At 42.5% G+C, this 24,145-nt stretch overlaps 14 protein-coding genes across 14 annotated transcripts; 7 read left to right on the top strand and 7 right to left on the bottom strand.

Moving 5' to 3' along the window:
* Positions 1–1,626, bottom strand: DI09_76p140 (Sad1/UNC-like C-terminal domain-containing protein; the record flags this gene model as incomplete). Its single annotated transcript, XM_013381313.1, has 1 exon — positions 1–1,626. A coding segment is annotated over one exon (1,626 nt), but the record flags the coding sequence as incomplete, so codon positions are not given.
* A 94-nt stretch (positions 1,627–1,720) lies between these two features.
* Positions 1,721–2,089, bottom strand: DI09_76p130 (60S ribosomal protein L22; the record flags this gene model as incomplete). The annotated part of the gene is made up of 1 exon (XM_013381312.1): positions 1,721–2,089. The coding sequence occupies one exon, from the start codon at positions 2,087–2,089 to the stop codon at positions 1,721–1,723; it is 369 nt and encodes a 122-aa protein (XP_013236766.1).
* A 488-nt stretch (positions 2,090–2,577) lies between these two features.
* Positions 2,578–3,715, top strand: DI09_76p120 (vacuolar protein sorting-associated protein 4; the record flags this gene model as incomplete). The annotated part of the gene is made up of 2 exons (XM_013381311.1): positions 2,578–2,807; positions 2,989–3,715. The coding sequence occupies 2 exons, from the start codon at positions 2,578–2,580 to the stop codon at positions 3,713–3,715; spliced, it is 957 nt and encodes a 318-aa protein (XP_013236765.1).
* A 73-nt stretch (positions 3,716–3,788) lies between these two features.
* Positions 3,789–4,927, top strand: DI09_76p110 (alpha subunit of electron transfer flavoprotein; the record flags this gene model as incomplete). Its single annotated transcript, XM_013381310.1, has 3 exons — positions 3,789–4,338; positions 4,444–4,611; positions 4,647–4,927. The coding sequence occupies 3 exons, from the start codon at positions 3,789–3,791 to the stop codon at positions 4,925–4,927; spliced, it is 999 nt and encodes a 332-aa protein (XP_013236764.1).
* Positions 4,928–5,103: 176 nt separating this feature from the next.
* On the bottom strand, positions 5,104–6,208 carry DI09_76p100 (transaldolase; the record flags this gene model as incomplete). The annotated part of the gene is made up of 3 exons (XM_013381309.1): positions 5,104–5,767; positions 5,958–6,087; positions 6,142–6,208. The coding sequence occupies 3 exons, from the start codon at positions 6,206–6,208 to the stop codon at positions 5,104–5,106; spliced, it is 861 nt and encodes a 286-aa protein (XP_013236763.1).
* Positions 6,209–6,242: 34 nt separating this feature from the next.
* On the top strand, positions 6,243–7,076 carry DI09_76p90 (60S ribosomal protein L30; the record flags this gene model as incomplete). The annotated part of the gene is made up of 4 exons (XM_013381322.1): positions 6,243–6,375; positions 6,402–6,651; positions 6,688–6,947; positions 6,976–7,076. 4 exons carry the CDS (start codon positions 6,243–6,245, stop codon positions 7,074–7,076), a joined length of 744 nt encoding a protein of 247 aa, XP_013236776.1.
* Positions 7,077–7,212: 136 nt separating this feature from the next.
* Positions 7,213–8,774, top strand: DI09_76p80 (uncharacterized protein; the record flags this gene model as incomplete). The annotated part of the gene is made up of 4 exons (XM_013381321.1): positions 7,213–7,449; positions 7,483–7,827; positions 7,892–8,160; positions 8,186–8,774. The coding sequence occupies 4 exons, from the start codon at positions 7,213–7,215 to the stop codon at positions 8,772–8,774; spliced, it is 1,440 nt and encodes a 479-aa protein (XP_013236775.1).
* Positions 8,775–9,936: 1,162 nt separating this feature from the next.
* On the top strand, positions 9,937–12,003 carry DI09_76p70 (DEAD/DEAH box helicase; the record flags this gene model as incomplete). Its single annotated transcript, XM_013381320.1, has 1 exon — positions 9,937–12,003. One exon carries the CDS (start codon positions 9,937–9,939, stop codon positions 12,001–12,003), a length of 2,067 nt encoding a protein of 688 aa, XP_013236774.1.
* A 39-nt stretch (positions 12,004–12,042) lies between these two features.
* Positions 12,043–12,890, top strand: DI09_76p60 (peptide chain release factor 1; the record flags this gene model as incomplete). Its single annotated transcript, XM_013381319.1, has 2 exons — positions 12,043–12,330; positions 12,456–12,890. 2 exons carry the CDS (start codon positions 12,043–12,045, stop codon positions 12,888–12,890), a joined length of 723 nt encoding a protein of 240 aa, XP_013236773.1.
* A 535-nt stretch (positions 12,891–13,425) lies between these two features.
* DI09_76p50 (uncharacterized protein) lies at positions 13,426–16,277 on the bottom strand (the record flags this gene model as incomplete). The annotated part of the gene is made up of 4 exons (XM_013381318.1): positions 13,426–13,722; positions 14,241–15,497; positions 15,710–15,919; positions 15,993–16,277. The coding sequence occupies 4 exons, from the start codon at positions 16,275–16,277 to the stop codon at positions 13,426–13,428; spliced, it is 2,049 nt and encodes a 682-aa protein (XP_013236772.1).
* A 596-nt stretch (positions 16,278–16,873) lies between these two features.
* On the top strand, positions 16,874–17,284 carry DI09_76p40 (subunit J of eukaryotic translation initiation factor 3; the record flags this gene model as incomplete). The annotated part of the gene is made up of 1 exon (XM_013381317.1): positions 16,874–17,284. The coding sequence occupies one exon, from the start codon at positions 16,874–16,876 to the stop codon at positions 17,282–17,284; it is 411 nt and encodes a 136-aa protein (XP_013236771.1).
* A 201-nt stretch (positions 17,285–17,485) lies between these two features.
* Positions 17,486–20,683, bottom strand: DI09_76p30 (uncharacterized protein; the record flags this gene model as incomplete). The annotated part of the gene is made up of 7 exons (XM_013381316.1): positions 17,486–18,235; positions 18,267–18,509; positions 18,576–19,556; positions 19,632–19,886; positions 19,923–20,084; positions 20,164–20,481; positions 20,564–20,683. The coding sequence occupies 7 exons, from the start codon at positions 20,681–20,683 to the stop codon at positions 17,486–17,488; spliced, it is 2,829 nt and encodes a 942-aa protein (XP_013236770.1).
* A 37-nt stretch (positions 20,684–20,720) lies between these two features.
* Positions 20,721–21,722, bottom strand: DI09_76p20 (uncharacterized protein; the record flags this gene model as incomplete). Its single annotated transcript, XM_013381315.1, has 1 exon — positions 20,721–21,722. The coding sequence occupies one exon, from the start codon at positions 21,720–21,722 to the stop codon at positions 20,721–20,723; it is 1,002 nt and encodes a 333-aa protein (XP_013236769.1).
* A 947-nt stretch (positions 21,723–22,669) lies between these two features.
* DI09_76p10 (uncharacterized protein) lies at positions 22,670–24,124 on the bottom strand (the record flags this gene model as incomplete). The annotated part of the gene is made up of 1 exon (XM_013381314.1): positions 22,670–24,124. One exon carries the CDS (start codon positions 24,122–24,124, stop codon positions 22,670–22,672), a length of 1,455 nt encoding a protein of 484 aa, XP_013236768.1.
* Positions 24,125–24,145: the final 21 nt, after the last annotated feature.

Genomic DNA, 24,145 nt, shown 5'->3' with positions numbered 1-24,145 from the left:
AATGGCAAATGTCTGCGTAGAAAGCCCATCAATGTCGTATTCAAACGCACCAAGGAAAGAATCCCACGGATCTGTTGAAGAAGCTCTGGAGATCTTTCTGAAAAGACGAACAAAGATGTTATCAGTACTCTCAAGATCTACATCAGAAGAGGCCCACAATTCGATTTTTCGCGGGGCCGAAGAGCGATTGGCGAGCGTAGCTGAGGATGGATGGTCAATTGAAAAAGAGGATGGAGCAATTGCCCTTGGAATGGAAAAAGAAAAATTTCCCCGATTTCCATTAAAGCACCAGCAATTCCCTGGGACAACCCCAGGAAGCAGTGCATAAAAATGTGCCTTCCCAATCACGCCAACGCCAAAATGCCTACTAATGAAGCTATTTAGCACATGAAGCGTATCTGAGGAGTGGATAAATAATGGCTTCGCTCCTAAACTATACAAGGCATAATCGGGCTGGGCCGGCTGCTCGTGGCTGTGATCACGAAGATGGTGGCGATTTGTATCGGGAATATCTTGCGTTGGTATTTGGCTCTTGAGCTCTGAAAACATTTCAGAGGTTGCTTGTGAAGTATTCAGAAGCGCTACATTGAATTGAGAAACCAAGCTGGAAAGCTTCAGCTCAAACTCGGAGCGACTTACGATATCTCTATCAAGCAAATTAAGCTTTGAAGACATGGCTTCAAATTTATCTTGGACCGTGAGAAACTCGGATTGTATTTTGTCTAGTTGATCATAAGAGGCTTTGTAGTTTTCAGCAAGTGGGAAAAACCTTTCCGTAAATTGATGTTGCTGCTGAACGACGGCTGTGACTATCCTTTCTAATTCTTGAGTCCTTGCAAGCAACTCATTATAAGTCAAGGAGGAGGATGCTGATGAAAATGATGACGATGGTTGCGGTGGTGTTATTGGCTTTTCAAAGTGTTCTGTAAATTTGATTCCATTCAAATCGACAGGAAAATCGTATGATATCCTGCTTCTTCCCTTATACAAATGCCTAATCGATAGCAGCAAAATGAGCGCTATTATGAAAAGGACCATCAGTGGCTTAAATCTTAGCGAAACATTGTAAGGCCAAGCCAAATATGAAGAAAACTGCGAAAACGATCTCCTCAACCAAAGATTGAAAGGGACCTTCGGGGTCTTCAAAAAAATCATGCTATCTGAGGAGGAGGATTTCTCTGAAAAAGATGAAGAATCAGAAAGCGATGAAGAAGAATTTTCAAATACATTGTTGTTTTCATGTCTGTGTTCGGTAGCACTTGACATTACTTTTTCCTTCGAAATGACATTGGTATTTTCAAAATCCAAAGCTCTAATAGAGAGTTCTCTAGCAGGCTGCGATTGAGTGGAGAACGGAAATGTCGCCACTCTTGTTGGTGTTCCGGGGAAAGATTCATCTGCAGGCGCAGAGTAAGATGAAAACGGCCATCGAAGGCTGCTTTTCGTAGTCAATCCCTTTGGCTTGGCATGATGATTCGGAGGTAGCCCCTCGCCATCCTCTTCCTCCAATTTTGAGAGCAAATCCAATTCCTCGCCAGATTGCAATTGTTTCGCTATCCGAATAGATCTTCTCACCGGTGTGCTGGGACCTTTGCGATGACTATCATAATCGAACAGGGGGGCCATGAAGCGATCCATAAAAATTGGCGCCAATATGAAAGACTTAAGGCAAAGTTTAATTTAAAGTTTAAAAATAAACGACCATTTATTATTAACGAAACTATTCTTCATCAGAAGACTCCTCTGCAGCATCAGCATTGATGTTGTAGTATCTCAGCTGGTAGGTAGCCTTGTCAAGAGAAACTACACGAAGCCAATCCTTGAGGGAATTCTTTTTCAGGAATTTTTTTGACAGATATTTGAGGTAGCGCTTGGAAAACTCGATGTTCTGTACGCTGATGGTCACAACGGCTCCAGAGCGAGAAACATTGACGATATGGTCAAGATTTCCTGTTTTTCCGTGCACCTTAATGCGGTCATGGAGAAACTTTTCGAATAAAGCAACATCAAAAACACCATCGTTAACGGGCTTGGTGCAATCAATCACAAATTTGCGAGACGGAATGGGAGCTGGTTTGATAATGGCCATGGAATAGGTTCACAAAATATTAGGTTTCTCGAAATTATCGACCCCTAAAAAAAAAATAACTTTGTCCCGATTTTATGGCCAGGGTGTAATAAGTGAAAGGAAATTAAAATTTTGGTCCAATTTATTCCAAATTTATTCCGTATTTGTTCCCTAAATTTTACAACATGAACAATGACAAATTCCTCAAGGTGCCCATATGGTCATCACCTTTAGAAAGCTATAGAATTTATTAAAAGGGCAACCGATGAGGATCTCGCCCATAATTATGAGGAGGCTCTTAACTTATACCAACGAAGCTTGGAGCATTTCCTTGCAGCGATAAAGTGTATGGGAAGCGGGCATATTTATTGTAGATGAAAAGAACGAGAAAATAAAGGAGCAACTTAGAATTAAAATGGAAGATTATTTACAGAGGGCGGAAAAAATAAAGCTGCACCTATCTCAATCTTCTTCTACAAAGCCATCAGTGTATGTACCATTATGTTTCAATGTCATTCTTCAGGTCAAATTCAGTTTCCCTCACAAATTCCTCGGACGCCTCCGACAAGCTGAAAAGTAATTTACAAAGCGCAATATTAAAGGAAAATCCAAATGTTAAATGGGAAGACGTTATTGGGCTGGAAAGTGCTAAGGAAGCCTTAAAAGAAGCAGTGATCCTTCCCATCAAATTCCCTCAATTGTTTTCTGGAAAAAGAAAGCCTTGGCGCGGGATTCTTTTGTATGGCGTACTTTTCAATCAAATTACCAATAGCCCCCTGGAACCGGAAAATCATTTCTAGCTAAAGCAGTTGCAACGGAAAGCAATACAACCTTCATAACTGTCTCGTCATCTGATCTGTTATCTAAATGGCTGGGAGAGAGTGAAAAGTATTTAATTTGACTTGATTTGTTTAATTTAGGCTCGTCAAGTCTCTCTTTGAGATGGCCAGAGAGTCGAGACCGTCAATCATATTCATCGATGAAATAGACTCTTTATGCGGATCTAGAACAGATGGCGAGAGTGAAGCATCCAGAAGGGTGAAGACAGAATTTCTCGTCCAAATGCAAGGTAGACTGTCAAGGTGTGATTATTATGGTGTAGGTGTCGGCACTGATGATAAAGGAATCCTTGTCCTGGGAGCAACAAACACACCGTGGCAATTGGATCCGGCAATACGGCGGCGGTTCGAAAAACGGATATATATTCCGCTTCCGCACCCACTTGCCCGATATAAAATGTTTGTCGAAGGAATAGGAGAGGAGGCAGCTCTATCCCATCAAGATTTGAAGCAGTTGGCCGTGCTTTCGGAAGGGTTTTCTGGATCGGATATCAATGTGTTGATTCGAGACGCACTCATGCAGCCTATAAGAAAAATACAAATGGCGACACATTTTAAACCATTCAATGCAGATTCTTCCTCTTCTCCTTTGAAATCATCCGCTAAAGACATGATGACACCTTGTTTAGCGGGAGAGCCGGGAGCAATTGAAATGAACTGGACCTTGCTCAATTCAGGCCAGTTAATGGAGCCACAGCTGGTGATGGACGACTTTTTGAAATCGCTTGGCAGAGTAAAGGCCTCTGTTTCATTTGCAGACATAGAAAAGCATCTTGAATTTACAAAAGAATTTGGTGAGGATGGTTAATTGTAAAATAAAATTAAACAACAATCGAAAATTTATCACTTGATGAGTGTTTCCTAGCTGGTTTTTTGCCCAAATGCGACAACGGTTCGGTATCTCGTCATTGAGAGGCTATGCCACAAAGTTGGTATGGCTCTCGCATAATAAGGGAGCCCCTGATTCCTCAAATATAAATGCCATATTTGCTTCAAAATCGATAAGTTCATCTTTGGCCGAAGGAATCGCACTCTTTGATTCTCCAGAATCCTTATCCAAATTCAAGGAAAACAGCAAGGATCTCGGCAATCATTTGAGAAAAATTCATTATTCGATTAGTGGCGAAGGACAATCTCTGCCTGAACCCCTTTCTGAATCATTGTCCTCTTTAATAAGCCGATTGGGAGATGTCACACATTTTATTGCCTCAAACTCGTCCATCACTCGTTCGTTCGTTCCTCGTCTTGCTGCAATGATCGACATAGCCCCGGTCACAGATGTGATTAAGATCGAATCGGATAATGTCTTTGTGAGGCCCATTTTCGCAGGTGATTTCTTGGTGCCTTTATATTGCATAGGAAATGCCTTTTGTAAAGTGCGCTCTTTGGATCCTATTAAATTAATCACAATAAGATCTTCTTCTTTTCCAGGTGTAGATGAAGAAAAGAATGCTACATTCTCTCCGCCCGAATATGTAGACCATGAAAATCTATTGAAATCAAAAGGTTTATCTTTGCAGAGCCTCATGTGAATAGATTTTCGCTCTGTTTTATTAAGCAAAAAATCTAATTGCGATCCTGCATCCAAGAAAAGACCCGAGTTGGCAGATGCAAAAATAGTTGTGTCTGGCGGCAGGGCTCTAGGCTCAGCACAGCTCTTTCAAGAAGTTATTTTCGAATTAGCCGACGCTTTGGGCGGTGCAAGTACGACGGCAACGGTCAATAATGACTTTAAATAGTTGGTGCCTCCAGAGCGGCCGTCGATAGCGGGTTTATTGCCAACGAACACCAGGTCGGACAAACTGGCAAGATTGTGGCCCCAGATCTTTACATTGCCGTCGGGATTTCGGGAGCCATTCAACATGTAGCTGGAATGAAAGACAGCAAAGTGATTGTCTCCATTAATAAGGATCCAGAGGCCTCAATATTTTCAATATCTGACTACTGGCTCGTGGGCGATATCTTTAAGCTTGTACCTGAGCTATCTGCATCCATTAGGGCCAAGAGCGGGCCCAAATAGTTCATCCCTTGCCAAGCATCGAAGGAGCCCTTTGAAAGTGAAGAATAACATAAAGAATAGAAAGTCTCTGAATAAAAGAAATTACAACCGTTGTTTGAAAGGAAAAAATCCATCCAAGTATTTGAAAGAGTTTTCGAGCGCAACCGAAATCGCTAGGCCGACGTAAATTTTATTAGCTAGAATCTGGCAAGCAAAAGCGCCTCGAGCTTGGCAGCGTCCTCTGAAAATTTTCTGATCCCCTCTGAAAGCTTTTCTGTTGCCATTTGATCTTCATTCATTGCAAATCGGAATCCCTTCTCATCGAACGAAACCCGATGAAGTTTCAAGTGCTCAGGAGCAGAATTGAACATTTTTCTTTCGATTCTGGTTTTACAATCGGCTTGCAACTGTGATAGAAGCGTCGGGGAGACCGTTAAAGCATCGCAACCTGCAAGCTCAAGCACTTGACCGATGTTTCTAAACGAGGCCCCCATCACTGTTGTCTTGTAGGAGAAGAACTTGTAGTAATTGTAAATTCGTTTCACTGATTCCACCCCGGGGTCTTCTGCGTGGGAGTAGGATTTTCCGGTCTCCTTCACATACCAGTCATAGATACGACCAACAAATGGCGATATCAGTGTAACACCGGCTTCCGCACAGCAAACTGCTTGTGGAAATCCAAATAAAAGGGTCAGGTTACAGTGTATCCCTTCTTTTTCCAGCATTTTTGCAGCCTCGATTCCTTCCCACGTGGCGGCTATCTTGATTAGGATCCTTGCTCGCGGGATTTTCATTTCATTCTCATACAACCCGATTAGTCTTCTAGCCTTCTCGATGGTCCCCTGCGTATCGAAAGATAATCTGGCAAAATAACGGCAGATGCACTACCTTGCGTCAACTTCAGTGGAGACCCTTCCTGGGATGATTTTTAGTATTTCGGCGCCAAAATTTACAATCTAAAAGGGTATTCAAAACTCCCACCTACCAACTTGTCAAGCGCCCAATGCATTTTTTCGACCTCATTTTTGCATCTACAAATTAGATCACCAACCGAGGGGACTTTTTTGCAAGCGAAAATTCAACGGCGTCCGTAATCAAATGAGCGTACTCTGGCTGCTGAGAAGAGGCCAGAATTAGCGTTGGGTTTGTGGTGGCATCCTGCGGTTTGAATTTAGTGATAGCTAAAGTTATATGATCAATTGTGTCGAACCATTTATGTCTCCCGTATCACATACAATGGTTGTATATTCCCTCAGTTGATCCAACACAGATGACATTAAAATTATTAAAACACCGCGACATATCAATTTGTGATCAGTTTAATAAAGTTTTTAAAATGTTGGTGACAATTCGGCTGATCAAGTCGTTCGAGTTTCGGACAATCTTTCATTTGATTATCAAAGATTTTGACACTCTGTTTGAAAGTGGCAGTGCTACTGTCGATGACCTTAAAGGTTACATTGAAAAGGGTACATGCACTTTTTGTTAACATTAGAAATTTGCAAGCATCCAATTTATTCGAAATGCTTTTTAAAGACCACTTTGGATACTTTGAAAATATATTACCAGCCACATGGCACAAAGTCCCAAAACTTGGCGATAAATCTGGATTCCGACGATACCTTGCTGATGGGCCCCGGAACGAGATGCTTGTCCGAGTTTCCGATTCAAAATGAGACCGAAATATCCTTTTTCAATGAGGAGGCCTATTTGAACTTCAAGGCCAACCCTACCTATAAATTTCTGTAAATTAAATATAAAATTTCGCTTTTTGCATCAAGGGTAAACAATATTTTTTTCTGTTTCTATCGAATGACTGCTGATAAAAAGTCCAAGCGGTCCCTAGAGTCCATCAACTCCAAGCTTGCTCTTGTGATGAAAAGCGGAAAGGCGTCTCTTGGATACAGCTCTACACTCAAGTCTATTCGTCAAGGAAAATCGAAGCTCATCATTCTTGCCTCAAACTGCCCACCTCTTCGCAAGTCCGAGATAGAATACTATGCTATGCTTTCGCAGACACATGTGCACCATTTCAATGGAAGTAAGAGCTTTACGTATTTATGCATTAGGCAACATTGATTTGGGAACTGCGTGTGGAAAATTCTTCAGAGTCGGTTGTCTTTCAATTACAGATTCTGGCGATGCTGATCTTGGTTCTGTCTATGCATAAACCAATAAACTTTTTTTAATATGTTGTGACTGGCCCTCCCCGTGTGTCTAGTGTGTAGGCCAAACTTTGAGTCTGAATTAAACCCTCAAATTTGCATGGTAATTTATTGGGGCATAATTTTGATCTGTTGATGAAGATGTACAAACTTGACCCCACGTCATGCATTCTCCCCGTTGAAGATAGGCCTGTCGAGTTAAGACATCAACATTTTGTGATCACCCCAAACTTTCAAGACCAAGTGCTTGCATGCAAGGGCATCTATGCTTTAAGCACGACAGCATCCACTTGCGGGGACTCGTGTTTTTTTTCTCTTGATGTCCATGACCTGCTTATTGATTCCGTAGTCGATGCCAGAAACTCTCAGAAGCTGAAGGTTAGATGGTTGAAAAGCTAAACGTGTCCTTAGTATTCCATCAAGGAAAATGAAAATGCATCGTGTGACATGTGTTCTCAATATTTGCAGGTTGAGATTCCGAAATTGCTATGTGCCGAAAATGAGTTCCGTATCGAAATAACTTGGAAAACGGATGCCCGTTGCAGCGCTATTCAATGGCTACTACCTTTGCAAACATTTTCAAAGTCGCATCCCTACGTTTATACGCAATTGCAAGCCATTCATGCCAGATCGCTTTTCCCCTGTCTTGATTCTCCCAGCTTCAAGTGCAGCTACTCTGCAGTCATTGATTTAACAGAATGCCCGGGAATGAAGGCGGTTATGTCCGCCCAAAGAAAGGCATCGCCCTCTGATCGCGTATTTGAGTTTTCCCAGCCCATTCCGATTCCAGTAACTCGATTTTTATTTTTGCTTGCGGTAGAGCTATTTGTTTGCGTTTGCAATTGGGAATATCGATGGAATTTGTATCGGACCAAGATCGACTGTATATGGAGAGCCGGTGCAGGTACAAATTGCTGCAAAAGAGTTCTCCGATACGGAGACGTTTTTGCAACTTGCTGAGAAGGTGGCCGGGTCGCCCTACATGTGGACAGATTATAACATTCTGGTATTGCCGCCTGGATTTCCTTTCGGGGGAATGGAGAATCCATGTTTAACTTTTGTAACACCCTCTCTTTTGGCAGGAGACAAGTTAGCGCTTTGGGGTTTTCTTTAGGTCGTTGGTTGATGTCGTTATCCATGAAATTTGCCATAGCTGGACAGGGAATAGCGTTACGTCTTGCTCTTGGGAGCATTTTTGGCTGAACGAGGGCTGGACGATGTTTCTTGAAAGAAAAATCTTGTCCCAAATCTATGATGAAAAGTATAGACATTTTTCTGCTCTCCTCGGATTGGAAGAGCTCGCCGCAGATGTCGAAGAGTACCGCCGAAAATGCGATCCATCGCCATGGACCAGATTGGTTGTCGACCTTTCTAATGGAAAAGATCCAGATGACGCGTTTTCCAGAGTCCCCTACGAAAAAGGGCACACTCTTTTATTTTACTTGGAGACTATTGTCGGGCAAGATGCCTTTTTATCCTACATGCAAAAATATTTGAAACACTTTGCAACCAGATCCATTTCCACTGACGAATGGCTCCAGCATTTAATTTCGTCCTTTCCATGTGGAACATTTGACACTGTTGATTGGGAAGCCTGGTTGCACGGACATGGAATGCCCCCTAAGATTCCCAATTACGACACCAGCATGAGGGATAGCGTGCTTGTGCTGATTGGAAAGTTGATGTTGTTATTAAGTCTTTAGGGTGCTGGAAGATACAAACAAAATCCCCACCACCGCTGCCGAATATTGCTTGCTTACGGTGTGGCAAAAAGGTTGCCTTGCAATTAATTATTCCTATTTCTAGTGTCGTTTTTTAATGTGCTTTCGTTGCAGCACAAAGAAAAGCTGACCTTTTCTACGCTGAGGGCCATTTATTCTTCATATTCGCTACATGATGTTACAAATGTCGAAATTTTCTATTCTTGGCTTTGCCTTTCGTTGTCTTGTGGATTAATAGTCGATTTAAATGAGGTTGAGGCGTTTTTGGCCCGCAACGGCAGAATGAAATATTTGAGACCAGTTTACAGGTAATTTGAGCCCCATTTTCTCCATAGAGCGCTAGCCTCAATTGATTTCAACGCGGCCAATCAAATCTTCGCAAAGAATCGATCAACCTACCATCCCATTGCGGTCAAAATGATTGAAAAAGACTTGAAACATGGTCGGCCGGAAAGCATCCCATAATTGGGTGGTGCAAATAAATCGGAAAAATACATACGCCCTCCTGGATTACAGGGTTAGAACAGCTTTTGTGGCCAAGATTGACAATTTATTCGGCCTCAAATGGAGTGGCCAAGTCTGACTTGAAGTGATAAGTTTGATACAAATCAAATCAAATTAAATTAAATTTTAATTGCTTTGCTTAGCAATCCAAATTGCATGCATCGGCCGTCGTTTGGTTCATCTTCTCGTTTTCGTCCGTTTACGGCAAAGGATTGGGTTCGAAGGTATGTCTGTTCCACAAAAAAACATTCGATCTCAAAGCTGCCATTCAGATACATTGACCCGTCTTGTTCTCTTTCTCAAAGCGCAATTGAGGTTCTCTCCTCCCCATCGCTATCTAAAAATAGCGTTATTTTAAGCGGCATGGGGCATATGTTCTTTCTAAAGTCGTCATCACATTTCAGGATTCTCTTGTCTACAGATTTATCAACCTGTCGGCAGCCTGTATAGGCGCCCCTTATTTCCCTTGCCTCTTTATTGGAGAAATAGCTTCGTTTTATGTGCTACTCTTAAATCTGAAGAATAAAATTTAATAAACATAATCCGCACAATCGCAAATGAATTTTAACTGATGCGTCCCACATTCTGCCGACCTCGATTCCAGCCCAGTGCCAAGATTTTCGGCCAGAAAAGATGGCGAATGCATTTCTCATCACTTGCCATCGCATCGGCTGGCCTTCCGCTTAAGCACGGCCTTCCATACAAATACATTGATCCCACTTCTTCGCTGTCGGAGACGTCGGTGGAAGCGTTTGAAATGCCGGCCGAATCGCGTGCCAACTTTTTGAAAAAGGGCATAAAAAATCTTTTCCCCATCCAGGCTTCGGTATGGGCAGAAATTCTAGATGGCAGCGATGTGCTTGCTAGAGCTCGCACCGGAACAGGGAAAACCCTCGCTTTTGCTCTTCCAATTATTTCAAAGATTGCAGCAGAAAAGCAAGATCGAAAAACAGGCCGTTCCAAACCAAAAGCACTGATCATTGCACCGACTAGAGAGCTTGCAACTCAAATCTCATTGGCTGTTAAGGAATTTTCGCCGCATAGCGTCTATTCTTGTGTCTGTTATGGCGGAATCAATATCAATCCCCAGCTGGAAATTCTCTCTCGTGGTGTCGATATTGTGATCGGCACGCCGGGAAGGCTTCTTGACCTTTATGAACGAGGAGCCTTGCAGCTCGGTGATTTGGACTTTATTGTACTCGACGAGGCGGACTTTATGCTGGATCTCGGCTTCAAAGCATCGTTGGAGAGCATTTTATCAAACGTTCAATCTGGAGTCAGTTCATCGGGAAACCAATTTCCACAAATGCTTTTATTTAGTGCAACCGTCCCAGAATGGGTCACTTCCACTGCAAAGTCATACTTTAAGCGGCCCCACAAGATTTACGTCGATGCTGTCGGTGAAACAACGATCCGCACCAGTGAAAACATTAGGCAGGTCGCTCTTGCATATCGGGGAGAAGACTTGGTGCCCTTTGTCACTGAAGTGCTCACGACGTTTTGTCCATCGTCTTCTGTTGTTCCAATGAAGGCGCTAATTTTCTGTGACACCAAAAGGCAAGTATCTCACCTTGCCTCTGGTCTATTTTCAGGATACACAGGAAATATCAGGCCTATTTGCGGGGCTCTTCATGGAGATCTTTCACAAAATCAACGCAACGACACCCTGGATGACTTTAAAACTGGACGCGTCAATGTCCTTGTTGCTACTGATGTAGCAGCAAGAGGGTTGGATATCGCCGATGTTGATGTTGTTATCCAACTAAACCCGCCGCCAATGGTTGAGACTTTTATCCATCGTTCTGGAAGAACCGCTCGTGCAGGAAAGGGCGGTGTCAATGTCTTGATCTACAATCCCGAAGAGAATCTATCGGACCTAGCGGAGATTGAAAAGATTGCTGGATTTAAATTTTCTCGCCAAGCACTGGCCGTTGGCCGCTCCCTGGTCATCAAAGATAAGGATACTTTTTCTCAAATCATCAAAGGGGTCTCCGTAGAAGAAAAGAATTCCATGAGTGCTGTTGTAGCTGGATTTCTGGAATCAAATCCCGCATCTCAAAAAGATGCCATCCTTTCGCTGGCTGCTCTCCTCCACAGATCCTTTCCTGCATCCTTTAAAATCAACAGATCTGCTTTGACGGGGGAAAAAGGATATATCACGCTTCAGTACTCTCCAAAGCGAGCTCTAAATAATGTTGAGGAGCTTGTCTCTTCCTTGGAAGCTGCAATTTCGGTTCCAAAAATATTGTCTCAAATTTCGTTGCGAAAATTGAGTGCCGATCGAAAAAGCCTTCTTTTTGATGTACCTCTTGAGATTGGAAAGAATATTCTTATCCAAAACGAGCTTCCAGAAGTAGGCGAAAATGGCGAGATATTTGCAGTTCATCAAATACCGGAACTATCTAATGACAGGATATCCAATTCTCGTGCCACCGTTTCATATGGATCAATGAGAAATACCTCCAGAGGAGCGGGCTTTTCAAGCCCTAACTACAACAGGGGGGGAGCGAATTACCGCAATGATTTTGGAAGAGATAGGTTCAGCAATTCTCGTTTCACTGATTCTCGCCAAGGGATCCGAAGAGGAGAATCCATTGGATATCAAAATCAAAGCAATGGCCAAAGAGAAGCCACCGATTACCAATACCGAGGAACCGATCAAAGAAAAAAGTCCACCACGTGGGACATTGACGACGATTTAATTTAAAAATTACATAAAAATTTCCACTTTATTGCAGTACTTGCGATGTGGCTGATTTCACCGCTTTCGGTTTGGGGAAAGTCTAGATTTTATGCTTTGAAAAGGAAAGCAATAGAACTTCCTTCTTTCATATTTGAGCTGTCGCAGCAAGAAAACAAGCTGTGTGAAGAGGGAAAGTTTTCCGCTCTGTGGACCGTAGCTTGTCGCTTCCACAAGGAGCACAAGATGCTAAGTAAAAATACAAATTTGGAAGATTGCGGTGAAATATACGCACGTATAGCCGAAATATCTCCATTTTCGAGGTGTTTTGAGGATTGGACAAAGCTCCAAAAGGTATTCTTGTCCTTTTGAACATATAGGAGAAAGATATTCTACAATGCGAGCGGAAAAACGCCGCTACTCATTCTGAAGAATTCAAAATACTTCTTCTTGAGGAAATTGAAATGTTAACGGCCAAGCTAAATGAGTTGGAAAGTAATCTCACAAGCTTGTTTTTGAAAAATCAAGCTTTCAATGACGACGCTGACGACCCCTCCTCGCCATCCAATGCCATTCTGGAGATCAGAGCAGGCACAGGTGGCACGGAAGCATCTTTGTTTACTTTGGAGCTGTGGATAATGTACCAAAAATATGCCCAGCTGCAAGGCTGGACATTCAAACCGCTTTCTAACTCGCAAGAGGAATCTTCGACGGGCCTCCGCGAAGGCTGTGCCTCTGTTATTGGCCCGGGTGCCTTTAACAAGCTAAAATTTGAAGGGRGTGTGCATCGTGTTCAAAGGGTCCCAGTTACCGACAGCTGTGGAAGGATGCATACAAGTACGGCAACTGTAGCCGTATTCAACGGCTCTGAAGCCGGATCTGAAGAACTAGTAACCTTTTTCGGTTTTTCTTAGGAAATCAGCGAAAAAGAGCTGAAGGTTGATGTCTATCGATCCAGTGGCCCAGGGGGGCAGCATGCAAACACCACTAATAGCGCAGTCAGATTGACCCATATACCGACCGGAACTGTCGTTACTTGCCAGGAGTCTAGATCCCAGTTTGATAACAAGGTAAAGGCTCTAGAGATCCTCAAAGGACGTATTATCAAAGCAAAGGCTGAGAAAATGCACTCCAACCAGCAGTCGATGCGGAAAGAATTTGTAAGAAATGCCCCCTCCCCTCTTGTACAAATAGATTGGCACTGGCGGTCGGCACGAGAAAATAAGAACATATAACTATGCTGCTGATCGGATAACGGATCATCGGATCCCAAAATCCGTCTATGGCATAGATTCTTTTCTTGGAGGTTCATTGCTTGATGAGTTTATTGAAACCCTATGCGCCCGAAGACGAGCGGAGCAATTGGCTCAAATACAGGATGCCTTGAAATCTGCGCGTTGACGTGTTGTTCATTTGTTCGTTTGTTCGTTTGTTTATTTATTTGCTAATTTAAACGGGCGGAATATCCATGCCAAGTTTTGCTTGCTCCACGGCAATAAAATATAAAATTACAACCAAAATCAGGGAGCTTATCGTGACGTGAGAAATGGACAATTCCGAATTGATGGAAGATTTCTTTTCTTGTTTCGGAGGAGCAACAATGTTTGGACGTCCAATTACTTCTTCATCTCCCTCAAAATATGGATTTTCAACAACACAAGAAGACGAAGAAAGCGCTTCAGTGGTGCCATGGCAATCTGTAGCGACGTGAGAATTGCGGCTACAAGTGGTCACCTTGTGCTCAAGCTATAGGTAAAAATAGCATAACCGCTTACTTCGACCTTATCCTGCAATAATTGGAATGCATTAAATAGCGGCCCATTGTGCATCATACATGGACCATCATGCTCCGAGGGGCTTAGAAAAGAATTTCCTAAGGGCGAATAGAGCCGTCTTAGGAAGAACCCAAACATTTGATGAGATAAGGGCCAATGGGGTTTTTTTGATGGAAAGGCCCAGTATGTTATACCCTTATCGATATGAGACTGAGACTGCGACGAAGAAATGCCGTTCTGAACGAGAGGATATGAAAACATGACAATAAGCCGTGCATTGTGCGGCCATTTGAATATTGAAACAGTACGACAAATGAAATAAAATACACCAATTTACGACAAATTGTTTAAATTTAGCATAAAAGGTGTCCAAATTAACACAAAATTTATTAATATTCAAAATCAGGCGGGCGGGTAGGAATAAACACTCATTTGTAAATAATATTCTCTATAATTTTCGATAACAATTGTACAAAATATCAGGGTTACCAGCCAGACAAGAAAAATACGCAAAAATGTCAGGGTTGACGAGGTGTCATCTTGTTTTCGGCCGTCATTGGCAGCCAAAGCTTCCGATTCATTACTGACAAGCTCGTGCATCATGAATTTTCGTTCTGGAGCGGATAGAGATAGTGACTTTATACGGGCTCCTACAGAGTACAATTTTTCAACATAGCTCTGCTCTTGCTCGGAAATAGGCATGATGGCGTCTGGACCCTTTGTCGCCAATGACGAGAACAGCACTAATTGCTCGCCATTGGCGACAAAAAGGCTAGTAGTATCTTTTTCGATGGGTGTAGTTTCTGTCAATATTTCTTGCTTGGGTGCCACCGGTGTCATTATAGAATCAACGGAATACAGTTTTGAGGTTCTTGGAGAAAATCTCTTATTTCTTACAGAGGAGAGGATTTCCTCGTTTGTTTCCCTGTGCTTTTCTTCCCATTCTGCTAGCTTTGCAAAAAAGGATTTGTAATCATCTGCATTTAAAATCCCGGCGTCTGTATTTCCATCAAATATTTTGGAAAGATCGGTATCTTCGTTTTGAATTGAAGCTTCTTTTTCAATTGAAGCTTCCCTTTGACCTGCCGCTGCATTCTCGTGTTCATCGACGATAGTAGGTGGAGTCTCGGTGCATACAAAGGGCGGGGATAGTATTTTGCACTCATCCAGAGAATCTTCCGGGCACGATATCGAGCTAGACTCTGGATACGAAGAGTCGGAAGATAGCAAGTGATCGCTTTGTTTTGTCAATTCGGCTTCCGGAGAAAAAATAGCATCTTCTTTCGCAGTTTTTTGGAAATCCAAAGTCGCTGGCTCGCCATTTTTTTGAATGAAAGGCGACTCGTCTATATGAGATGCATCCAAAGCACTGGTTTTGGGGAGATCCTGACAAGCATCCAAGTCGCTCATCCGAATTGGAGATGTCATATAGAGCGTTTCCATTACAACAATTTTCTCACCTTCGCCTTCAAGAATGGAAGAGTTATCCGATTCATACCCTTCCTGCATTCCATTTGGTGAATATTGATGGAAATCAAGAATAGGCTTAACAAAAGGCAGCATATCGTCCTCAGTCCTGGCCATCCTCTTCGGAGTGTCTGAAAGGATCGGTTCAGAATCAGAAAGCATGTTAAGGCTTGGCTCGTTTTCTTTGCAATCTGGAGCGTTTTTGGTCTTTGTTTGCATATTTGTGGTCGCTGTATGTGCTTCTTGAGCGTTTCGAGGGAAAATATCGATTTCCACATTCTAAATCAACGAGAAACTTAACCTACCTGTAAATTGCTTTGCTCTGATTGGCCTGGCTCGGCTTCCTCTTTTAAAAAAGCTAAATTGATGGCGAATTAATTTTACTTGAATCGGGCTTTGTCGATGGCACACCATTGGATTCCATTGACGGGTGATACTTTAAAGTATGAAGCGTCTCCTCAAGCTAGGGAAGTTGGATAAATTCGTGGTACCCTTTTGCTCAATGACAATTGGTTGTCATAGAGGGCTTTGGAGGTCTTGAGCTCGTCCATGATCAGATCATTTGATTTCTTCAAATCCAGAATGATGCTCTCTTGGCCTTTTATATTTTCCGTATATTTCTCTTCCAAGCGGTCAATTCTTTGGAGCAGAGATAGCTTTTCATGTGCAGCCTTTTGAATCAGCTTATCCAAAAGCGCATCCTTGTTGTTTCGAAGATTGTCTRGAAGCTCTTTGTGGATAGAATTCTAAAATCAATTTCCGCCCAAAACCTACTTTTGAGAACTTTGAAGAATCGCCAAGCAATGTGGACAGGTCTTTTTTGTCAAATTTTGGCGTTTTAAATGACAATTCGTCGTCGGTATCTGCAGTAGGAACGGTAGGCAACGAGCTCGTCGGCGTGACGATTCCAAGTGAAAATGGGTGTTGCGTCCTATGTGGAGACGAGCAAATATTATGGAGAACGGATTTGTCCTTTGAAGAGCTGTTTGAGTATCGTTTAGATATCCAATTATCAACATTCCTAAGAAGCGAATAAAACTCTTCTAAAGTTATTTCCATGGTCGGAAATGAGAGCGAAATATTCTGTATTTGAGAAATGTCTTCATTCTTTATGTAAAAGGAAGAAAATTTATCTTGCAAAGAACGTAGCAGGCCCGGGAGTACTGATAGCGGCAATGATACAGGAGGCGAGTTCCCTTTCTTCCCAAATGCCGAATTAATAAATTCCTTGAACGATTGCTAAGGTAGGAGATAAAAACAAACGCATTACTGTCGACGATGGCTTATATGCGGACGAATATGGCGAAAATGGAGAATGCATAGAAGACAAGCCCTGATGAGCAGGATGATTAAATGAAGACTCCATTGCAATTAAATTGATGTAAATTTGAAGCACAATTGGAGACTCAAATTTACAAAAAATAAACTTTTTTGTGCATGAATCAAAATCCGTGGAGCATTGAGGGTAACAATTGCATTTCTTTCCCTCCTTTTGCCCATAGGCCAGTCTGAATTTCAGCAACTGGAGCCCTCAAACTTGACCGAGGATTGGGAAGAAATGCTTGACGAGCATGTGTCTTCCCAATGTACAATAAGCCACCCCTTGTCAAAGGTAAAATCGCTGCTTTCTAAATGGCCAGGAAACACTTTCGCGCATGGAGGCGCTGGAGATTGAAAAGTCTCACAGCCTTGAATGTGCCAATGATCTTTTGAACCTTCCGCGGGAGAACCTGGCCCCACAGCAAGGGTCAAAGCTGGCCCCCTCTCGCCATTCCTTGTCGTATTCGATTGATGAGGCGCGCCCGAAAACCAGAGACGAGTTCTCTGAATTCCAAAATGCAATTGTCGAAAAAATTCGAAGCTTCAAGGAAAGTTCGATGTACGAGCTGTTCCTTGAAGGATGCATTCGTAGTCTTTCTGCAGGACTTGAGCTTAACCAGCTTCGAAAGGTAACCAGTGAAATGCAGACGCTGTTGAACCAAAGGATTGCCGCATCCAAGGCGCCGGTCCAATCCTCTACGGCCACCCTTAACAAGAAGGGACAAAAGCCACGTAAGTTTGTTTGAGTTTATTTAGTCCTTAAATATACCTCCGTAAAGACATCATTTGATCATGACCTTGACCCATATGACGAAGACGAGTATTGAGCAATGCAAGTAATAATCTGAATAAATCGTGAGCTTGGCAATAATAATTTGGATCGGGCCGCATCGAAGGATAAAGCGCAAGTGTTGTTGCATCAAATAAATAGACGAGCCAAAAAGCACTCAACGGGGCACCATGCCTGGAGCAAGGCCAAGGTTGGCAGTGGAAATATTGAGATTAACACATTGGACTTCGTACATTGAACCAGTCCAAGTTGAAACCAGAAAGGAATTCGAGCGGAAGCCATTGGCCGGACGCTGCAACCCGATGCTTGCGATCAGTTCTGGAAAATAAAGGTCTACATCATCAGCACATTTGTCTGATGTTGATCTGAGGGCAATTTTCGAGCTAAAGGACTCGATGGGCAGGATCGTGTGATCGTTGATAAATTTGACAAGCAACGTGGGCCCAATATCTGAAATTTCCCTAAAATTGGCATCAAAGGAAAATCGGTACTTGGAAGCCGAAAACTGCCAAGTCTGCGAGTCGAGTGCGAGAATTAGGATTCCATTTGCACGTGTTGCAACCGCCACGTGCATTAGTTTGGGGAAGCCTTTTAAAATGTCCAACGAAACCAATGAATGGGTGCTTTTGAAGATAGAAAGGAAAGAAAATGTAAATGCGTCCTCTTGTTTTAAAAACCTTGCCAGCGTTACTTGGTTCACCTCGAGTAGCAGGAAATGTAGCGGGGTTTCTGGAATGGCAGTGATCGATATGATTTGGGAATCAAAATCTAAAGTACTGACACACGCGCCGTTCTCATAAATGCACACGGCCCCTCGTTTGTTTAAGACAGAAAATCCGACAAAAAGAATCTCATATGAGACAGCAAGCAGAGCAGTCACCACTCTGCCATCACCGGGCAATTGGATCTTTTTCTCAAAAGACTTTCTACGCATCAACATACGGGAAAGCATACCGATACCAGTTGTACCACATGATATGATGTGATGTCGCCATTACATTGGTAGCCGTAAAAGGAACCATAGCAGTTCGATTGACTTTTCTAGAGAGAGGTCGCCATGCATCACGGTCGTTGACGGGATTGGCGATTGATGCTAGCAACAATTTATACTCGTCATTTTCAAAAACGCCTAAAACCAAAGTATTCTCAACAATCGCAATGGAGTGCAAGTTGGATGCCAACTAAAGAAATGAGCCGATATGACGGCAAACCTTATTCGGGGGCTTTTCCAAAGACTCCCTTAATACGTTACCGTTTGAAACAGATGAAATTGGCAAGATCCACATGCTTTCGCCATAGCAGATACAAAATATATCTGAAAGGCTATCGCCCATCGAAATTTCAACTGGGAGATTCGCATGGCCGACCATAAATGGGCCCGAGTTAAAACTCCAGCTCAAGGTATTTGGAGAGTATGAAAGCTGCAAAAGATAGCCCCCAGGAGATCGGAAGCCAACCAGCATATTAATGGATTGCATGTTGTCGCTGTACCGATCAAATACGATATTTTCTGGAATGATTGGAAATTCCATTTCATTTGCAAAAACGGCATGTAAAAGTAGCGTGTTTTCAATTGCCAAAGTGATATGCCCATCTGCCGCACTATGCACACGAAAAAACATCACAAATGGGTATAGTTCAGAGTGGCCACAAATCACAATAAGCGAAGAATGGATCCACCTGCCATCGGTAATGACAAATCCGGCCTGTGGATTTTGGAGCCGATTACTTTGAAGCTGAGAAGATAAAGCTGGCACTTGGTTATGTTGAAATATGTACAGAAGACCACCAATGTCGTTGACAAACAGCATTGCGCCTGGTCCAGGAAGCATGAACACAGGCTCATTTGGAAACAATGTCACATCAAAGGAAAAGAACTCATCATTGCAAGTGTTTATTCCAAAAGCCACTGGAGCAGAGGCAGACTCAATAATGGTACGAATGGAAGCTGTCAGACCATTAACAGAAATCACCACTGACCTGTAACACGAATCTTTAACATAAAAGACAGGAACAATTCCATTAAACAACGGTATCTTATGGAGGCCATAGAAGGGAGAGGCTCCCATACTAACAACACTGTTCGAAGGCACCAGTATGAGCGGAGAATTTGAAATCAGCTTAACACCTTCTTCACAGGCTCCAATAAACAAACAAGAATCGAATGGAATTAGGCTAGTTATGATGGGACTTCTGGAGACCCTATGCACGACCGATAAATCCGTACCCTAGATGGTTACCGAGACATATTATACATTTAGGACAATGAACTCAGCCCCATCAAGAAAGATCAGCGTGTCTACCACCAGAAATGTAGATGAAGAGACACGGGGAATATCAAGTTGCTGAGGCCTACTATAACCTGCCTCGTATAGAAAGAGATCCCCAGAATCGTTTAAAATGAAAATAGAATCCAAATACTGCAGCATCAGCTTTGGATGCGCATTGGGATACGAAAGAGGCATTGTATTCAGCATCTTAAGCTCATATTTGGCGTCTGAATTACTTTCAACAAGCAGGTGGAAAATTGACTCCTTTGTCACCAGAAAGAATTCATTCTAGCAGAATTAGGGTCAACGACGGGCTAAAGGTACCTCTTCTGTGACACTCTTTTGCAACAAAGTTGGATAGTCTGTGGAAGATTTCAAAGCAAGAGCATGGTCCATCACGTGCCCCAAGTAGATATCTACAAGAGAGATCCAAAACACATATTCTCCATGCAAGTTTTTTCTGTCGCAAATAACAGCAAGCATGCTCTTTGAGATGAAGATGCAGTTCCACACAATTCCTTCCGTTCTATAGTTTCTCTACAATTAAAAAAGCAACATTGCATACAAGAAGGCCGAATTGCAAGCAGTCACTTGTCTCAAACAACGAACAAATGCCAATTGTAGGGATGGTGGCAATCATATTTTCACACGCGCAAACGTGAACAGAGCCACCAACCCAAAACGTCGATGGGATTGAAAACCTGCTCAACACAGCAAAAGAGGCAACGCAACTGGCAACGGAAACATTGATGGCTGTGAAAACGCCATTCGCTTGGATTATTGCGATCGAACAAAAAAGCTCATCAACCGTACCACTATTGGCGGCTAAACAGGGAACAACGCCAACAACTGGCGATGCAAGTTGATAGGTACCTTGCACCCTCTGTGGACAGAATATTCCATCCGAAAAGACGTATTGCAAGACGTGTAGAGATGTTTCCTTTAATATTATGGCCGGAAATTACCTTCACTTGAAGGATATACCCAGCCAGAAAATCCCCATTTCTCTCCGAGAACAAAGAGAATAGCCGCAACACCTGTGCATCGCCAATCTGGCCAATGTGCCATTGAGGAGACGGCTTCATTAAAAAATTAATTGTCAAATATTCTTTATTTTCTTAATTAAGACTGTTTGGCTTGAGCACGATACTCTCCCACAACTAATGCATGGTCTCGTTCATAAGGCTCAAGGGTGAGTTGCTCCCGAGGCTTGATCCGCTCCTCCTGGAGTTTTTTGATTTCTCTGGCAAATACAACGCTAGCGTCAACAGTCGAATCGATGCAGTTTGCCTTTATCGAGATAACAATATGACCACCGTTCTTCAGAAAGTGATGAGCATTCAGGGCAATAATACGGGCCTGATCTGGCTGCGCAACGTCTGCAAAAATAGTATCGACCATCCCCACAAGCATTCTGTATTTGTGCGGGTGGCGAGCATCCTCAACGATAGGAATGACATTTATACGCCTTTTGGCCATATTTATCAGATCGCGTCCAGATCGGTGCGAAAACTCGACTGCATAAACCAGACCAGTGGGTCCAACAATATCAGACACATGAGAGACAGAGGTTCCAGAGGCTGCACCCAAGTAGAGCACTTTGGAGCCCGGCGAAATGTGGATGTTTTCAATTCCACCAAGGATTCCTGCAGCAAGCTTTGATCGGAACGGATTCCACACGCGATATTCAATTTTTTCGCCAGGATTTGTAGGAGATTCAACGCTTATCCTCTTCTCGTTATAAACAGACTCACCCGGGGCAAAATTTTTCGTCACTAAAAGATCTTCCTTTCCTCGCGCAACATAGACGCCAGAGTGACGATGAGGCTCGATGATAACTTTTCCAGATCCAGCGCCAAGTCCAGGGCGTCCTCCGCGGCTACCTCCACGACCCCCTCTAGCGCCTCCGCGCCTATCGGGGGCACCTCTGGATGATCCGCGAAATCCACCACTGCCTCCTCTGGAACCACCTCGTCCACCACGGTCGCCAAAGCTTCCGCCACCACGACCGCCGGAACCGAACCCACCTCTTCCACCATGATCACCAAAACTTCCGCCTCCACGGCTGCTACCGCCTCTGGAGCCGCGTGAAAAGCTACCGCCACCACGTCCACCGAAACTCATTTATTTTGAAAAATTAAATGTAGAATGCAAAGCAAAATGCATGGGGTTTAATTTTTAACTTTTATGTATACTTTAAATTTAATTTCTTTTACCCATTAGGGATTCCATCTTCATTCTAAAGTCCAGAAAGGAGGAGATATTAAATAGCGTACACGTGCAATACGTAATAGATACAACCCCAGAAACTGCCAAAAGAGTACCAAATCCTAACGCTTGCGTCGCTTCTTTAATCGATCCTGGGCGGTATTTGAAGGAACCACTACGTTCATTGATGCGGGGAAGCATAAAATTTAGTTGAATTTAAACTTTTTATGTGGCAGCACCACATTAATATTCGGGCTGAAGTTTATTATAGACTTGCCCTAACCCTACAATCGCTTGTAAATATTGGCACCTACTAGTAAGAACAGCACATCCGGCTATTTATTAGTTATAATAGTGCCACCTAAAGGTCATGGATTTATGGGGGAGAATGAATTTACTTTTAAATTTGGACCTTAAAGTACATTGTTAGCAACCCCACGGGAAGCTGAATATACGCTAGCAACTTTAGAAAAATGTTTTGGAAAGATCAAAGTTGGACAAGCTGGATGCATACTTGAGCTGATGCATACTTGAGCTGATGCATTCTTCTACCAGATTTTGAAGAATTGGAGCATGGCTTCTATTAAGATATTATTATCTTGGCGAAATTTATGCGGATCAATAAAAATATTCGCTCGTTCTCTGATTTTGGATTAAATTTTGTGTTTAAAATTGTGGCCTTCTCAGTCTACATGCTTTACAAGTATTGGTCAAATGCCGATTTTACTTTTAAAAATATAGTGTTCATTGGAATTAATTTTAGAGTCAATGTACGCAAAGAGCGTGTCAAATAAAAAATTTATTAAAAGTTCCCATTTTTCACCATCTCAGACCATTTGATCATCCTAACCTTTGACGCCCTTTCAAGCTTTGACACCATCAGGAAGTAAATTCAAACTAAATTTATCCACATCAAGCTCTTTTTTCGAGTCCTTTGCACATTTTTTGAGCACAAATAGCTTTCCCTCAGAAATTTTGGCTTTTATGGCAATGTTTGTCAAATCGTACTTGGTGTTACCTTTAAACTTTGTTTGTATATACCTCAATAGCCTCAATGAGGATTTTTTTTTAAATTTCCTTGCAAAATAGACCCATTGTTGCAAAATCAGCTCATGAGTTGCAATAAAACTAAAAATCAAATCTCTATCGACTTTTGTACAGCTATCTAGAAGATTCATAAAACCAACGGCACCACCAGAGTATGCCAGATAGTGCAGCATATCTTCCAAGTCAAATTCGTCCAGATCATAGATGTTAATCAGTGCAGGCGAGAAGAAGAAATGGGCGGTATCTCTCAACTTTTCAGCAACATCTTTCATTGTGGCGAATAGCTTTTTTCCTTCGAAAATGTCAACAAGCACCGGGTACTTTGTGTATGAATCGTTTAAATTGAGGCTATCAACAACTGTTGTTGCAAAATCATTTCTAAATCTAACCTTTAAATTTGGCAGTTCCGCATTGGATACTCCAAAAGGTTTATACGCCCATGAAGCCTCTGCATTTAGATCTTCAAGGGTTTCATGAATATCATCTTTCTTTTGGGTATAGTGAACAATAGTCTCGATATCCCATGCAAAGTCTTTGCTAACTGATGGAATCGAAGAGATTTCAGAGTCGCGGAAAAATATGCTCCCTATGTTGCTATTTTTTAAAAAAATTAAAATCTTAAATTTTGCGATACTCTCAGAAAAAAAGATCCATTTAAGCTTATCAATCGATTTTTGATCTTTCAGATTGAGAATCCAGTCCCAGTTTGGAGTTGGGTTTTCTGCATAATATACGGGAAACCAAAAGCTTTTCAAAGCCCTGGAAAAGAATGCTTGCCAGGGTAAAAGAGCTCGCTCTTTATGATCTCTCTCTAGCTGATTCAACTGAGCAGAAGTAAAAACTGTTTTCAAGGCAGTCTTTTTATCAAGCAGCATAACATTGGGAAAAAGGAGGTCTTTTGATTGCGATTCTTCGTTGCCATTTGCAATTAGCGTTGAAAGAATATTTTGGCCCTCTTTCTGGATTGAGGAAACAAAAATCTTAATCTGGTGGCGTGGATCTTCTGGAGGACTAAGCGGAGCTGTATGCGAAATTCCATTCAACAGATTTCGGGCTCTTAAAAGCGCTTTATAAAAATATTTGCTACAAACAAGCGCCGAGAAAGTAACCACGAAAATTGCAGATGGATTGTTGACATCGACATTAGTGCCAAAACAATGGGCCTGGTCAAGGTACAGAAAAATCTCCTCGTTTTTCAAATTGTACTTGGCTTGAAGAAACGAGAATTGACCGTCTACAGGCAAATCCCTCAAAATTTTGGGAGCTTCCATTTGATAAACAATCACATTGGT

This window comes from Mitosporidium daphniae (genome assembly GCF_000760515.2).
Source record: "Mitosporidium daphniae strain UGP3 chromosome Unknown contig-76, whole genome shotgun sequence".
NCBI classification, from domain to species: Eukaryota; Fungi; Microsporidia; genus Mitosporidium; species Mitosporidium daphniae.
Note: the sequence above shows the minus strand (reverse complement) of the source record. Positions and strands in the feature narration are given on the sequence as shown.